Genomic DNA, 16,655 nt, shown 5'->3' with positions numbered 1-16,655 from the left:
CATCAGGGTGAAACCAGAAGTCTGTGAGAAGCAGATCTAAACCTGACTTGGGCAGAACTTCATATTTCAGCCCCTACGGTCTATCACATCCAAGGCATGGAAAACTAGCTGGCGGACTTCATTAGTCATTAATGTCTGGAATCCAGAAAATGGCCTTTTCACCCCAGGGTGTTTCAATATCTACATTGCAGGTTAGGGGTGCATGATGTGGACCTCCTGGCTTCCAGCTTTGACAACAAACTGAGCAGGTTTGTCTCTAGATCCAGGCATCCTCTAGCTTTTGCAATGGATGATCTGATGACTCTATTGGATCAGTTCAACCTGATCTATGATCTTCCTCCTCTGTAGCTCCTTCCTCACTTACTCCATAGAATTGTGGTGGAGGGCATTTTAATGATCCTTTTTGCACCAAGCTGGTCCTAGAGAATTTGGTAATCAGATCTCATCCGGCTCCTGGCAGACTCTCGGTGGGCCCTCCCAGATAGTCTGGATTTTCTGTTCCAAGGATCAGTTTACTACTCTGCTTCGAAGTTATTGGCTTTAATGGCTTGGCTGTTGAAGAGTAGATCACGAGGCACATGGGCTTATTGAATTCAGACGTCCCTACGCTTTTAAAGACTAGGAAATCAACTTCTCCCAAACTCTGATTTCACTCTTGCAAAGTGTATTTCTCTTGGTGCAAGATAAAGAAATTCCATGCCAGGACATTCGTAATGGTCTGAATCCTGTTTTTCCTCCAGTCTGGTCTGGTTCAGCAATTGGCCTTGAGCATCATCAAGGATCAAATCCCACTTTTGCAGTTTTTTTTTTTAAAGACTGTTTGCCTCTCTTTGTGAATGACTTTGTATTGGATGTCACTCACATTGTTTCTCCGATACGGTCCCCAGTGACTCTGTGGGATATCAACCTGGTTCTTTGACTGCCCTTTGAACCTATCAGGGATATTCCTCATTCTATCCTTTGGCGAGTTCCTTAGTGGTTAGCCTTAACGTGTGCATAACCCTTTCTTGTGCTACACAAGGACAAAGTTCATTTGAGCCCCAGAGCCTCTTTTGTTCCCAACGTAGTTTCTTTCTTTCACCTTTACTGGGACATTGTTCTACCATCTACCTGTCCTGCTCCTAAACTTTCTAAGGTGATTTCCCTTCATTGTCTGGAAGGGGTACATACTGTCCAGCTGTGCTTTCCGTTCGACAGTTCTAATCTCTCTTACTGAAGCCTGCGCTTCATTCAAGCTTAAAGGAGAAGTTTGGGAATCATTTTTTTTCCATATTCATGTTTACCTAGGTGGATGCAGCATCAACCTGATGCTGCATCTGTCCCTTGGCGCCGATGCACTGAGAACCGCATGATTGAACATTGCCGATGGCTCAGTTCTCACAGCTCCCCGAGCAGAGAGCTTCTGACTGTCAGTCAGCGGCTCTCCACTCTGCCCCCTCCCCCACACTCACTGGAGCACTGAGCTGTTGAGGGGTGGGGAGCGCCTGTCTCAGGCTCTCAGAGGCTCACTGAGAGGCTGAGACAGGCATCAGTCCAGGCACCTGGCTGATCCAGACTCCCAGAGTCGGGATGACGCGGTGCCTGGACTGATTCCAGTGACGTCAGCAGAGAGCGGACCTCAGACCTGCAACTGCTGAAAACGGGTCACAGGAGTGCTGAACGAATTGCATTCCTGTGACTCATAGGAGAAGCCCAGACAAATGACTCTGGACTTCTCCTTTTTAAGGGCCTTAAGAACAAGGTTCCCCTTTTCTGTTAGGGTGCTCTCCACCTGATAAACTAGTGCTTCTTGAGCTTTTCTGCATCAGGCATCTGGTTCTCAGATTAGCAAGGCTGCCACCTGGTCTTCTGTTCATACTTTCTGTAAGATCTACCAGGTGGACATTCAAGCCACAGCTGATGCTGGGTTCAGTTGTAAGGTTCCTCAGGCGGTTCTCTTGGCTCCATGGAACCACCTCCTGTTGGTTTTTGTTAGTCTTTTGTTTGCTCTCCTGCCCATCCCATAGTTAAACTGCTTTTGGATGTCCCAGTGTACCTGAATACTCCTCCTGTGTCCTGTAATGTCTAATTAAGAAAATAGGATTCTTGATTTACCAAAAATCTTTTTCTTGGAATATATTTTGGAACACCGACCTTTTAGCTCCACAGCTATTGCTTGCTAACAAAACTAAGGCAATTCTGGGAGTTGATGGGGTTATACTGGGTTGCTTTTGCAACTCTGTTTTGCCTGTAACAAATCACCTAAAGGCAGCAGCATAACTCAGTTTACCTGAATACTCATCCGGCATTCCCATAAGGTAGTCCAAGAAACTAATTGTATTGCCTTTAGTAAATGAACCCCCAAATCTTACTGCTAGTTACTAAGGGCGAGCTAAGGTCCCTTGCCAAACCCATTTCCAGCTAAACCCAGGGGAACCTGTCATATGACAGCAGACCGCTGTCCTAATCAGCTACGGTCATGGAATTCCCCACAGCCACATGTAACAAAAGGACAGTAAGGCTGGTGACATCATTGACCTAATATGGCCACATTTGCACAATGATATCCCCAGCATTCCCATCCCTTTGTTGCATGGGTTACATTACAGGTTATTAGCTTGGCTTATCCTTATTAGCTACTTAGTGACAGCAACATGAACTCTGCCAATGATTGCCTGCACCAGTGTAAACATTTGGCATACAGTTGTATAGAACTGGGGCTGCTTTGTTCAATTGCTTTAGACACATTTTTATTTAATATTAGGAATCAGGGGTGAGAAGTCCTGTTGCATATGTGTCTCAATGCTAATTTGTGATGTACTTGCTGTGTATTTTTGTATATTTCATCATGACCGTTCCCAATTCTCTGAAATCTGTTTGTTAGCACTGAGCGGTAAGTGAGTTTGTGCATGACACTAATGTAGACCAGGGCACCGAGACACATACTGTGACCTGCTCATATGTACAGCACATGATATGCCTCATTTATAGAGTCTTCACCAGTGTTTTTTCAGCTCCTGTCCAAAACACATAAATTCGCTTATGAGTCAATAGGAAATTAAAAGTAAAGATGCTTCTAATGGCTATTCTTGGTGGCTCTATTACCTGGAAACCATTGCCATTTTTTTAATAAACAGCTCATAAATTTAATAGAAATTACATAAATGCCTTTTGCAGCCAGTGTTACCTTACGTTTCTTTCATTGCATTGGCCTACAACCCTCCCGTAAGCAAAAGGATTAAAAAATCCCGGAACAGTGACTGTGCATTGACCTGGAATGTTCCAGCAAAGTTACGAGTGAACCTTGATTTAACCCCCTATGTATATTTTCTGCTGAAGTGTCCTGCTGTTTTATACACTTGAGACCCAGCAGTGAATTCATTAAAACAAACATTTGAAAAGAATCCCAAAAATAAACCGCTAATCAGACTTTGGAATGTTTTATGACCAAGCAGGTTGCTAGCAAGATCCAAGTGAAATGGAAACTAAAATGGAAGCTGAACAGACACTGATAAAGACGTTTGTGTACTTATTTCCTGCCCACGTGTGTTCGTTGGGTTGCGGGGACCGTGTCCCTGGACGGCTCTGCTTGGTGCTGATTCTTATACTCTTCCGTTTTTTTCTCCTGCTCTGATTCTGCTTTCAGAGAGAATCACAGTGAAATTGAAAGACGTCGGAGGAATAAGATGACACAGTACATCACAGAGCTGTCCGACATGGTTCCCACCTGCAGTGCCCTCGCACGCAAACCTGACAAGCTCACCATCCTGCGCATGGCTGTGTCCCATATGAAATCCATGAGAGGGACAGGAAATAAATCAACAGACGGAGCTTATAAACCCTCCTTCCTAACAGAACAGGTGCTGATGCTCTGCAAAATCTCCTATGTATGCTCACAAGGCATAATTAAGCTGACTATAGACTACCTGAATTTCACCAGAAATCCATCCATTACTAGCCATCATTGGTATAAGCTCAACTACTTTTTTCTTAGTTTTATATCCACTTCCAGACAAGGCCTCTTCTGGCACTTTTTGTTTACATGTAACAATGGTTTTATATATTTTTAAAGCTGAGGCCCTAGGGAATAAATTGGTGGGTTTTTCATTTTTTTTTTATGTTACATGGTATTTACGCAGCGTTTTTTCAAATCCAATTTTTTTGGGGGAAAAATACACTTTTTTTATTTTAATGTAAAAAAACATAATACACAACCCAATTTGTTTGTAAAATATAAAAGATGATGTAAAATAGATAGAAAACATGTCAGACTCGCTGTTTGCGTGCATTGAGGGACCAAATCGTGCATTCTCCTTTGCACGCAAACACAGGGGAATGGGGGGGCACTTAAATTACTTTTTAAATTATTATTATTATTTTTTTACACTGTTGCTTTAAATTAAATGTTTTTAATCACATTTATTTCTGTCACAAGGAATGTAAAAATCCTTGTGACAGCAATAGGCATGTGAAAGGTGCTCTTTCTGGGGAGCTCTGGGGTTTATTGGACCCCAGGTGTCTCCTCTGCCCTTAAAAGCATTCAAAACACCAAGATCTGTTTTTGAATGCTTTTTTTTTTTTGAAAATGGCACAGTTGAAATCCGATGATGTCAGGTCAGATCATCGCTTCTGGGTTACTATAGCTGAGAGCCAATCAACGCCTATCTGGGTTTTGTTTGGCTCTCCGATCACCCGAGGAAAGTGCCATCTGATCATTTTCCAGATGAGAGAGTCCGAGAAAGCTGCGCAAGGTGATAGGAAGGGGGTAACGTCCCTTCCTGCTGCTTGTAAAAGCAATCCAGTGACTATTTAGCCTCTAGGATTGCTTTTACAAGAGAGCCAACCGCCGGCTCTAAAAATAAGTACCATGATGAGGCAAGCAGCCAGGCATCATCCCAATATAACTAATTAAAGTCCAGTGACGTATGGTTATGTTGCTGGTCCGGAAGTGGATATAGAGTAAGAAAAAGGTTTCTTATTGCTGTCTGTGACCCCTTTTGGGGAGATTTCCCCTTATTTCCTGCTTTGGCAACACCCATTGGGTGCCCAAGTGTGACAGTTTGTTACTGGAACTAAGTGGAAAACTCTTTGTTGGGGACTCAGATAGAAATAAAACGTATTGGCGTACCAAAACTAAAGTAAAATGCCTAGAGTTGGGCTTTCAGGTATGGTTTAAATTTCGATTGATAACCAGTACCTCAGTGAATTAAACATTTTCATCATTGGTTAGATCCTTTCCTGTATGCTAGACCATTACTGTGTCTCTTAACATATCACTGAGAAACTGGTTATCAATCTGACATTTTTCCATTCATAGAAATCAAGGTAGTTCATTAGAAATGTATTTTGTTGAATTTATGTGATGATTTTTTTTACAAACACATGATTGCCAGTTTATTTTAGACACACTGGATTAAATGGAATTCCAGCCTAATACTAAAAATGATTAAACATGTTTCAACCCCCCTCCTTCTACCTATCCTGCCTAACCTGTGTAAAAATATTTTTAGTATGCTCTGATCCGGTCACATGATCCTGCAGTTTCGACTCCCCTGTATCAGTGAGCTACAGCTGCAGGAGAAAAGAGGGACCACCGACAACGTCTGGGACATGGGAGCCTATGGGTGACATCATCACTCCTGGAATGCCTAGTTGTTGGCACATGCTCCTCACTAATACAGGGAATCACATGACTGGGCCAGAGTAAAACATAGTTGGGTAACAGATCTTTTTTTGACCGGCTTAGGCAGGTTAGGTAACAGGAGGGGAGTGGAAACATTTTTAAGCATAGTTAGTGTTAGGCTGGAATTCCACTTTAAAGTTTATATGAGTCTCTAACATAAACCTCATGATTTGAACAGTAGGCATGTACACATACACTATATTGTCAAAAGTATTGGGTCGCCTGCCTTTACACGCACATGAACTTTAATGGCATCCCAGTTTTAAGAAACTAAGGTCCAGATTCACGTAGATCGGCGCATCTTTGTGCGGGCGTAACATATCCTATTTACGTTACGTCTCTGCAACTTGCGGGCAAGTGCAGTATTCTCAAAGCACTTGCTCCGTAAGTTGCGGCGGCGTAGCGTAAATAGGCCGGCGTAAGCCCGCCTAATTCAAATGTGGAACAGGGGGGCGTGTTTTATGTAAATGTTATGTGATCTGACGTGATTGACATTTTTAACGAACGGCGCATGCCGTCCGTGGACATATCCCAGTGTGCATTGCTACAAATACGCCGCAAGGACGTATTGGTTTTGACGTGAACGTAAATTACGTCCAGCCCCATTCACGGACGACTTACGCAAACAACGTAAAATGTTAAAAATTTGACACGGGAACGACGTCCATACTTAACATTGGTACGCCGCATGTACGCCTCATATAGCAGGGGTAACTTTACACCGGGAAAAGCCTAACGTAAACGGCGTATCTGTACTGCGTCGGCCGGGCGTACGTTCGTGAATTCGCGTATCTAGCTGATTTACATTTTTCCATAGGTAAGTCAGCGTACACGCCCCTAGCGGCCAGCGTAAATATGCAGTTAAGATCCAACGGCGTAAGAGACTTACGCCGGTCGGATCTAATACAAATCTATGCGTAACTGATTCTAAGAATCAGGCGCATAGATACGACGGCTCAGACTCAGAGATACGACGGCGTATCTGGAGATACACCGTCGTATCTCCTTTGAGAATCTGGGCCTAAATAATTAATTCTATACCGCGCTCATAAACCCATTTCATATAGACAATAAACAAAAATATAAGTCCATAGACCACCACCAGACACATCTTCAATCCCGTGCAAGGTGAAGTATTCTTATTCAGTGAGGAGTAAGTGCCATCTTCCACCAATTTAGGCAAACATCCTACTCAACAGATCCAATTGACACCCATGACAGATATCAAATAAGCATGTGTAACAATGAATCCTCAAATGTATATGTCCCTGTCACGCTCTATTTATGTTCTTTTTAAAGTTTACTTAATTATAAGTGTTACGGTTTTTTCGGAAATACATTTGCTACAAGCTACACTATGAGGAGTCTCTCTTCTCTCTTTGATATATGATACATTACCTGTGGTTGGCGGACTCATCGTTTTGGGGCCGTATACATTTAAGGATTCATTGTTACACATGCTTATTTGACATCTTTCATGGGTGTCAATTGAATCTGGTGAGTAGGATGTTTGCCTAAATTTGTGGAAGACGGCACTAACTCCTCACAGGATTATGAATACTTCACCTTGCACAGTATTGAAGATTTGTTTGGTTGTGGTCTATGAACTTATATTATTGTTTATTGTCTATATGCAATTGGTTTATAAGCACGGTATGGAATTAATTATTTTGTTTCTTTTCACAATTTGACTTTTTTGTTACACTACGGGCTGCTCATATTGAGGTTTATTTATTCATTTAATGTTTTAGTATATTACATATTTATTTGATCCAGGGTGCGTGGCGAGTAGGGCTAAAACCTCTATTTTTTTAGTCCGTAGGGTTCAATATTGAGTTGGCCCACCCTTTGCAGCTATAACAGCGTCAACTCTTCTAGGAAGGCTGACCACAAGGTTTAGGAGTGTGTCTATGGGAATGTTTAACCATTCTTCCAGAAGCGCATTTGTGAGGTCAAGGAAGTGATGTTGGGGCGAGAAGGCCTGGCTCACAGTCTCTACTCTAATTCACCCCAAAGGGGTTGAGGTCAAGACTCTGTGCAGGCCAGTCAAGTTCCTCCACCCCAAACTCGCTCATCCATGTTTTTATGAACCTCACTTTGTGCACTGGTGCGCAGTCATGTTGCAACAGAAAGGAGCCATCCCCAAACTGTTCCCACAAAGTTGGGAGCATGAAATTGTCCAAAATGTTTTGGTATGCTGACGCCTTAGGAGTTCCCTGCACTGGAACTAAGGGGCCAAGCCCAACCGCCGAAAAAAAAAAACCCACACCATAATTCCCCCTCCACCAAATGATTTGGACCAGTGCACAAACCAAGGTCCATAAAGACATAGATGAGCAAGTTTGGGGTGTAGTAACTCGACTGGCCTGCACAGAGTCCAGACCTCAAACCGATAGAACACTTTTGGTATGAATTAGAGTGAAGACTGCGAGCCAGGCCTTCTCGTCAACATCAGTGCCTGACCTCACAAATATGCTTCTGGAAGAATGGTCAAACATTCCCATAGACACACTCCTAAACCTTGTGGACAGCCTTCCCAGAAGAGTTGAAGCTGTTATGGCTGCCAAGGGTGGGCCAACTTAATAGTGAACCCTACGAACTAAGACTGGGATGCCATTAAAGTTCATGTAAAGGCAGGCGTCTCAATACCTTTGACAATATCATGTATGTACTTATACAGGCATACCCCACTTTTAAGTACACAATGGAGTTTATTTACTAAAGCTGGAAAGCGCAAAATCTGTCTCACTGTTGCATAGAAATCAATGAGCTTCTAATTCCAGCTTGTTCAATTAAGGCTGGTAATAATACCTAGAAGCTCATTTGTTTATGTGCAGAAGTGAGCCTGATTTTGCGCTTTCCAGCTTTAGTAAATAAACCCCATTGTGTACGTAAAAGTGGGGTATGCCTGTATACATTATATACATATATATTTGTACAATATCAGTATTGTTTAAATAAATCTGTATTGTGCAAAAATGAAGGCTGCCATTTCTGAGCTTCTGAAAACTCTAGTTTTCTGGAGTTGTCTGATTTCAAAAGGAGATCAGAAATGGCAGCCTATAGGGTTCTCTTAGTGCAGGTTTCTCTTAAAGTGAATTTTCTGTGAAGCAAAATGCCTAAGTAAGAAGCCTGAAATGGCAGCTGTCATTCTACAGACCCCTGTTGCATACTAGTTCAAAGGCAGTGATACCACTTGCAGTGAATCTGATCAGGTTCATCGTCGCTGCCTCTGAGTTAGTGTTTGGTCTGAGAGGATAGCAGCTTCCATCTGGGGCTTCTCGCACAGGGTGTTTTGGCTCATGACAAGGATGCCTTTTTTATCCATCCAGTATACAAACATCAGAATACAAGAAGATAGATATGTGACATTTGATGTAACTAGAATTATTTTAGCCATGTGAGTGGTATTTTTAGCTGTCTTTAGCTGTACTTGTCTGCACATAAGTGCATTTCTGTAACATGCTATAAAATGTACATCACCAAAACACACGTTAATGCATGGTACTATGTGATGCAGCCTGGTCTTAATTTAGAATGGCAACCCAAAACACATACCAAGCACAACGCAATGTACATTAGTTTCTGCACAAATGTAAATCAACTGTGCATTGTAGTGCAATGCATCATAGGGAAAAAAACTGCAGCTGCGTTAGAACTTGCATGGAACTGCATTGGCAGCCCATTTGGAATAAATGGGCGGCCTTGACACAGTGTACATTAAAGGGGTTGTAAAGGTTTGTTTTTTATTTTCTTTTTTTTTTTTTTTTTCTTTTTTTTTTTCCCCACGTCAGACATAACCACAGCAAGAGACCTGCTCATGATTTTATTCATAATTCCGTCTCTATTTCGGGTATAGCATCATTTGTGGTACCTTTTTTTTTTTTTTTTTTTACTTGATTCTGTATTTGTTATTCTATTTTTGCATATAATTTAATTATATATTTTTTTTTTTTTTTTTTCCATATCTTCTTTCAGCCCTTTAACAATTTAGGCAGACTAGAGCATTCCTCATATACAAAGTCCAACATGCTATCATTACGTGATAACGTGGCGCATCATCCCATCCTTATCCCTACCCTCTCCTCCCCCCCCCCCCACTACCCTTCCCACCCCCCCCCAGACCATCTCCCGACTCCACCTAGTATTTTTATTTCCTATACTGCTGCATTCTTATTCCGCTCTCATATTTTCTGCGTACTTCCGAGACTTTTTGAATTCAATCCATGTTTCCCAGATATCCTTATTTCCTGCCTTGTTCTTTTCAACACCGTATTTTACTTTCTCCCTCCTATAGGTACCCTCTACAGAGTCGATCCACTCCCATATTTGCGGGCTTACCGGGTTTCTCCATTTTAGGGGTATCAATCGTTTCGCAGAGTTCAACAAATGCGGGATCAGTGATCCCCTATATTCGTTCAGTGGCGTTTCTCCCCCATGAAAGAGGACTATCCAAGGGCTATCTTCCAGTTCTTTTTTAGTTATCTCTTTTATCAAAGCCAAAACTTTTCCCCAGAACGTTTTGATTTTTACACAGTCCCACCACAGGTGGGCCATCGTTCCTCTTACCTCACATCCTCTCCAACATTCCTCTGACTCCCCTACTCCGAATTTGGCCATTTTATCTGGGGTATTGTACCATCCTGTCAGACACTTGAAATTCATCTCGGCGGTTTTTACATCCACCGCCGACGTATGCGTCAGATTAAGGATTCTCCCTATAGTCGTCTTCCCCCTTGGAACACCTAGGTCTCTCTCCCATTTTTGTATGTAATTTAGCGTATCCGACTCGTCTATTTTCTGCAAATATTTATATACTTTGGAAATATTTCCTTTTGAGCTTTCGGTACTGCACATATGTTCCAGTGCAGTGTACTCCTCTCGTGACCTCAATGGGTGTGGGAGGCTCTTAACGAATGACACCAACTGTAGGTATCTCCACTCGTTGAGTGCCTCCATTTCAATCCTGATTTCGTGAAGGGTCATAATTTTACCCTTTAATATTATGTCTTTTAACTGTGTTCTATTTTTAATCCACTTACCACCTACCTCTTTAGTCCCGGGTGCAAAAAATTCGTTTTCTTTCAAATCTATAAGGGGTGAGTTGAATTTAGTTTTTAATTGTTTGTGTAGTCGATCCCATATCCTTAAAGCGTTATGTGTGATTGCGTGAGTTGACGTGTGTAGGGTTCTATATTGTGGGGGGTTCCAGATTAGTCTCCCTAACTGTGCCCTCGCTAAAGTGCATTCAATACTTATCCACCTTTTATCCTGTGACTCTTTAGCCCATTCTATGACCCGTGTGAGGACCGAAGCGTTATAGTATAGTCTAATGTCAGGTACAGCCAGGCCGCCTTTTTTCTTAGTTCGTTTTAGAATTTGGGCAGAGACTCTATGTTTTTTATTGTTCCATATGTATTTCATTAGAAGGGAGTTGATTATTTTGATATATGACGGAGGTAAATAAATTGGGACCATTTGGAATTTATACAAAATTTTGGGGATAAGTACCATTTTTACCACATTTATCCTCCCAAACCACGATATTGGTCTATTGTATATAGTTTTAATTTCTCTTTTAATTTCGTCGAGAAGGGGGATAAAGTTTATTTTATATATTTTTTTCAAAGTATTTGCCATTTTTATACCCAGATACTTTATCTCTCTTTGCCAGGAGAAATTGTATTTCTTCCGTAAATATAGTTCTTCGTCTTTGTGGATATTAATATTCAAAATCTCCGTTTTTGTTGTATTCATTTTAAAGTTTGAGACCTCACCATATTGTTTTAAGGTATCTATTAGCTTCGGGAGAGTGACTCTTGGGCTGCTTATATAGAATAATAAATCGTCTGCAAAGGCTGACAGTTTATGCTCATCTTCGCCTACTTCTACCCCATAGATTTCTGGGTTTTGTCGTACCATTGCCAAGAGGGGTTCCAATGATAGGACAAAGAGGAGGGGGGATAGGGGGCATCCTTGCCTGGTCCCATTTTTCATCTCAAAAGGTGCGGATAAGGATCCGTTAATTTTGATCCTTGCACACGGGTGGAAATATAGGGTTTTGATTCTCCTTATCATCTCTGGGCCTATTCCTATGCATTCTAGAGTTTGTATCAGGAATCCCCAGTCTACCCTGTCGAAAGCTTTCTCAGCATCAACCGACAGGAATAGACCGGGGGTCCCACTTTCTTTGATCTGCTCAAGGAGAAGGAGCGCCCTCACACCATTGTCTTTTCCCTCCCTCCCGGGTATAAAGCCTACCTGGTCTGGGTGGACTATGGCTGTCATCGCTCCCTTCATTCTTTCCGCTAAAATTTTTGCATACAGTTTCGTATCTGCGTTCAGGAGTGAGATTGGTCGATAACCCGAACAAGTCGTATTATCCTTTCCCTCTTTTTTGATCACTGTAATCGTTGCTGTTAAAGCCTCTCTGCTCATTTCATAGTCAATTCCAAGTTCATTAAAGTATTGGCAGAGTCTGGGAATTAAGATGTTACTGAACTTTTGTAGGTATGCAGATGTAAAGCCATCTGGCCCGGGACTTTTCCCCTTAGGAGTATTTTTTAAGACCTCCCTTATTTCCTGTTCCGTTATTGGACCTTCCATCTCTTCTACCTCCTCTTCTTCTAATTTTGGGAGATTGGCTAACTGTAATATTTCCCTAATCTTATCTATTTTCTCGCGTGGACACCTGCTCTTTTGTTGGATATCGTAAAGTTCTTCATAGTAGCCCCGGAATACTTCTGCTATTTTATTTGTCGCATGTACTAAATCACCATTCCTATTTCTGATTTTTTCTATAAAATTCCTAGTTTTCTTTTTCCTTACCATTCTGGCCAAGTTTTTACTAGGTTTGTTTCCCCAGACATATCTTTCTCTCTCTGTCCGGTCTATATATTTCTTTGTTTCTTGTTCCGCCAGAGCTCTATATTCATCCCTTCTTATACTCAACTTATGAAATATTTCCCTCTTTTGCCCCTGTGATTTATGCTCCTGTTCTAGCCGATAAATCTCCTCTCTTAATGTTTTTAATTTATTCGTTCTTATTTTATTTTTCCTTGCCCCTTCTGCTATAAAGATTCCTCTTATATATGCTTTATGGGCCTCCCAAAGGGATGCTCTTGAGATACCCTCCTTGTCGTTCTCATGGAAATAACATTCCAGCTCTTTCTGTATCCTCTCCACTACCTCCTCGTCCCCCAACAGACTCTCATCCAATTTCCATTCTGGTGGTGTGTCTTTTTGTATAGAAGTTTTTATTTTTAAAGTTATAGGGGCGTGGTCTGATAACGTCATGATCTCACACCTTGCTTCTATTACACTCTCCAGAAGTCTGTGGTCGACGAGGGCATAGTCGATCCTCGAGTACGTCCCATGCACAGGTGAGAAAAACGTGTAGTCGCGGGCCTTCGGATTGAGGATCCGCCATACATCCACCATTTGATTTTGTGTCATTTGTTTTATCAGTATCTTTAGTTGCTCACGATTTGTCCCCTGTGCACAGGACGTACTATCGAGGCTTGGACTCATGCAAAAATTAAAATCTCCCATCAAAACTACGTGGCCCTCTTCAAATTCTTTTAGTTTTCTCATGACTTTACTAATATATTTAACCGAGTTTACATTGGGGGCGTACACATTAGCTAGGGTATAGATCTCTCCTCCAAGTTTTATTTTCAGGAACATGAATCTTCCCTCCGGGTCTATTTGTCTATCCACCAATGTAAATCGGATTCTACGAGCGAATCCAATAGCGACCCCCCGGGATCGCGATGAGATTGTATCTCCGTAATACCATATCGGGTATTCTGATGAGTAGAGCTTTATATTGGATTCCCAGGTAATATGGGTCTCTTGAAGATAGACAATATCTGTTTTATACTGTGTTATTTCACAGAGAATTTTGTGTCTTTTAATATGGGAATTTAGCCCTTTTACATTATATGAGAGAAACTTGACATCTGTCATATAACTTTTTTTTTTTTTTTTTAAAGAGTTTGGAATATTTTCTTGTGAAGTCGGTCAGATGGTCTCCCTGCCTCCCCCCACCCCCCCACTCTTCCCATTCCCACCCCCTCCCTCCTCCATCCCACCCCTCCCTTTTTTCCCCCTCCCCCCCCCCTGTACCCCAACCCCCCCTCCCACCCTCTCCAACCTCGGCCCACACTTGGCCTGGGAGCCGCTGATGGGAGATTTCTCGCCCTCATCCTTGGCTCCTCATTCGTGGTGGTGCTCGGGGCACTCCCCTGACTCCCCCCCTCCCCCCCTCCCCACCTCGAACCCTAATCTCGGGTCGTGCAGAGCCCAACTAATCTACCCACTCTGGGAGTTCTGGTGTCATTAAGTCCATTTTGGAGCAAAATTCATTCAGTTCCTCCGGGTGCCTGAGTCGAGCTGTTTTACCCCCTTTGATGCCAATGAGGCACGCCGGAAACCCCCACTGATACCTTACGTTTTGTGCCCTCATAAGCTCCAATAGGGGTTTCAAATGCCTTCTCCTGGCCAACGTTTCTTTAGACAGATCCGAGAAAACTTGTAGCTCAATGTCTCTATATCTCAAGGGGGGTTTTCCCCTGAGGCTTCTCCAGATTTCCTCTTTATCCGCATAGTTCTTAAAACGTACAATCACATCCCTTGGACCATATTTTCCTATCAGTTGGGGGTTTCCCACCCGATGCACTCTCTCAATCTTAAAGGGCTTAGATTCTACTGATCTTACTAGCAAGGGGTTCAATATTATGTTCGTAATGTCCCTGAGATCTTCGTCTTTTTCTTCTACAACCCCTCTAATTCTAAGATTCTGTCGTCTATTACGATTCTCCTGATCCTCAATCCTATATGCCGCTAATCTCTGATTTTCAGTCAGGGCTTTTACTTGCTTTTTCAAGGAGTTTATTTCCTGGTCCTGCTCCTCTATTCTCCTTTCCGTCTCACCCACTCTGTCGCGGAGCCCTCCTAGGTCTGCTCTTACCTTGTTAATTTCTGTCTTGATGATGTTTTCCATGGCATTTTCCATCCTCATCAGCATGGCATTCATCTCTGCCTTCGTGGGGGGATGTATATCATGATCTGACTCCCCTACATTATATTGCTCTTGCTCACTTTCAAGTGTCGTTTCGCCTCTAGAGCTCTCAGCACTACCTGTTCCTGTACCCTTTTTTGTATCAATCTTCTTTTTTTCAGATTTTTTTGCAAGGCCTGGGCTTTTACTATTCCCTTCTTGAGTCATGTATTGTTGTATGGAGCTGTTCCCTGAATTGTTCTTAATTGGTTTTGTAGTACCCCCTCTCGTTGATCTATTCATTTTATTTGTGGGTCTGATTCTCTTCCCCAGTTTGAAACGAAAAAAGGATAAAAGGAGCCACGGGGAAAGGTCAAAAGATAAGGCAGCAATCTAAAGAGCCCCCCTTTACGCCCGATCAGTCCGTTGTTCCAGGTGACCTGGGGGATACCTTCTGTGTTTTACCGAGGATGTTTCCTGTATTACGTCAGCCCAGTTTATCATATATGCTCCTGAAGTGATATAGACGTAGGGGTTTTGTAAGGATTTTGTAGCTGCGATATCCAAAATTATAATGCCTCTATGGCCGCTATTCAGCAGTAGGGGTCTTTCCTCCAAAGATCATTACAGCAATACCCAGGCCACTGAGATACCGTTAAATCCGCTTAATCGGTTCCCAGTAGGGGGAATTCTCAATGAGGGGGGGGGAGGATTATAGTTGAGATCCACCTCCAGACTATCCCCCTATTTATCTCTACAAGCCCGTCGGAACTGGCAGAAATGCTTCATAAAATTCTATTCAGTTATAGCAGTGGGCCAGAGTCTTACAATATCTAAGGCGGACAGCAATACATGAGAGTCACTATCAATGGAGTAATGGGTTGATCATGAGTTATTCCAAGTATATAGCTCTCAGATATTCCGCTTTTACTTCTTCCTGCACCAAGCTGATAATATATTTTAATTACAATTTATAGTCATAATCGTTCTCCTCCTGTTCACTTCAATTGGACTCTCCCCGCTGTTAAACCTCGCAAAAAAACTCTGCAGCTAGGTATAGTCCATATGTACACATAGATCTCTTTATATGCTATAATTGAATTTATGGGGCATGTTATATGCCTGAGTTTTACTCTCCGCAGTAAGGGGCCCCCTACTACACATTCAGGTTTATCTCCTGCCCTCAATTCGACCCACTATACTCTAGTGATTACAGTCCCGTCTTGTTGATGCTAGGGATAAATATATGTAGAGCTATGGATTTCATTTGGGCTGGTCGACTCATTTATGCCCGCATTTAGCAATCAGAGTATTATGTCATTTATATGCTGTGGGGGGGGGGGGGTTGCAAAGACACCCCTGTTCATGTGGATAACTCTGCTCCTCCTTTTTTTATAACTTCCAGGTGCTCCCGTCAGAGGAAAAAAAAAAAAAAAAAAGGCTTCTTACACTGATCCTTTTTAAAACAGCTGGGCTAAGCATTTGACTCTCAACTCGGGCATACAAAATAGGAGGGGGGGGATAGAACCAGGGGGGGGTGCAGCGGGACAGCGCCCGACCCAGCTCGGCTCACTGAGCGTCTCACCCTACCCGGTGTATTCAAATCCGCCTGCTGCTGCCGCCGCGCCGTTCTCCTTCCCTGCTATGATCTCTCTCCCTGCGGCGCTGCTTCCTCCTTATTGCGGTTGCTCTCAGCATGTCCCGGTCTGTATCCAACTCCGGGTTGGGGTTGGGAGATCTCGCAGCTCCGCGGCATCCGTCGGGGGGGGAGTCAGCCTCTCACGCTGACATCTCTCCGGTTCCGAGGCTGGGATGATCGAGTCTTCGGGTCTCGTCGCCACTCGCTGCAACAAGCCAGGGAGCGCTCCGGCACCTCCCACCCTCACGCGCGTCACGTCCGCATGACGCTGTTGTTTTTTATTTTCTAAATAGGTTCCTTCAAGCTAGTGCATTGTTGGTTCACTTACCTTTTCCTTCCATTTCCCTTCTAAA

The 16,655-nt window shown here is 42.8% G+C and overlaps 1 protein-coding gene across 3 annotated transcripts in view; it reads left to right on the top strand.

The window, feature by feature from the left end:
* Positions 1-16,655, top strand: part of ARNT2 (aryl hydrocarbon receptor nuclear translocator 2) — a 191,989-nt gene that overhangs the window by 54,880 nt on the left and 120,454 nt on the right. For all 3 annotated transcript variants that reach the window (XM_040342429.1, XM_040342428.1, XM_040342430.1), the window contains one exon: positions 3,626-3,839. In XM_040342429.1, the coding sequence (XP_040198363.1) occupies positions 3,626-3,839 (214 nt within the window). The remainder of the gene's footprint in view (positions 1-3,625; positions 3,840-16,655) is intronic.

Source organism: Rana temporaria, chromosome 3, assembly GCF_905171775.1.
Source record: "Rana temporaria chromosome 3, aRanTem1.1, whole genome shotgun sequence".
Taxonomy (NCBI): Eukaryota; Metazoa; Chordata; class Amphibia; order Anura; family Ranidae; genus Rana; species Rana temporaria.
This window is presented reverse-complemented; position numbering and strand designations above follow the sequence as displayed.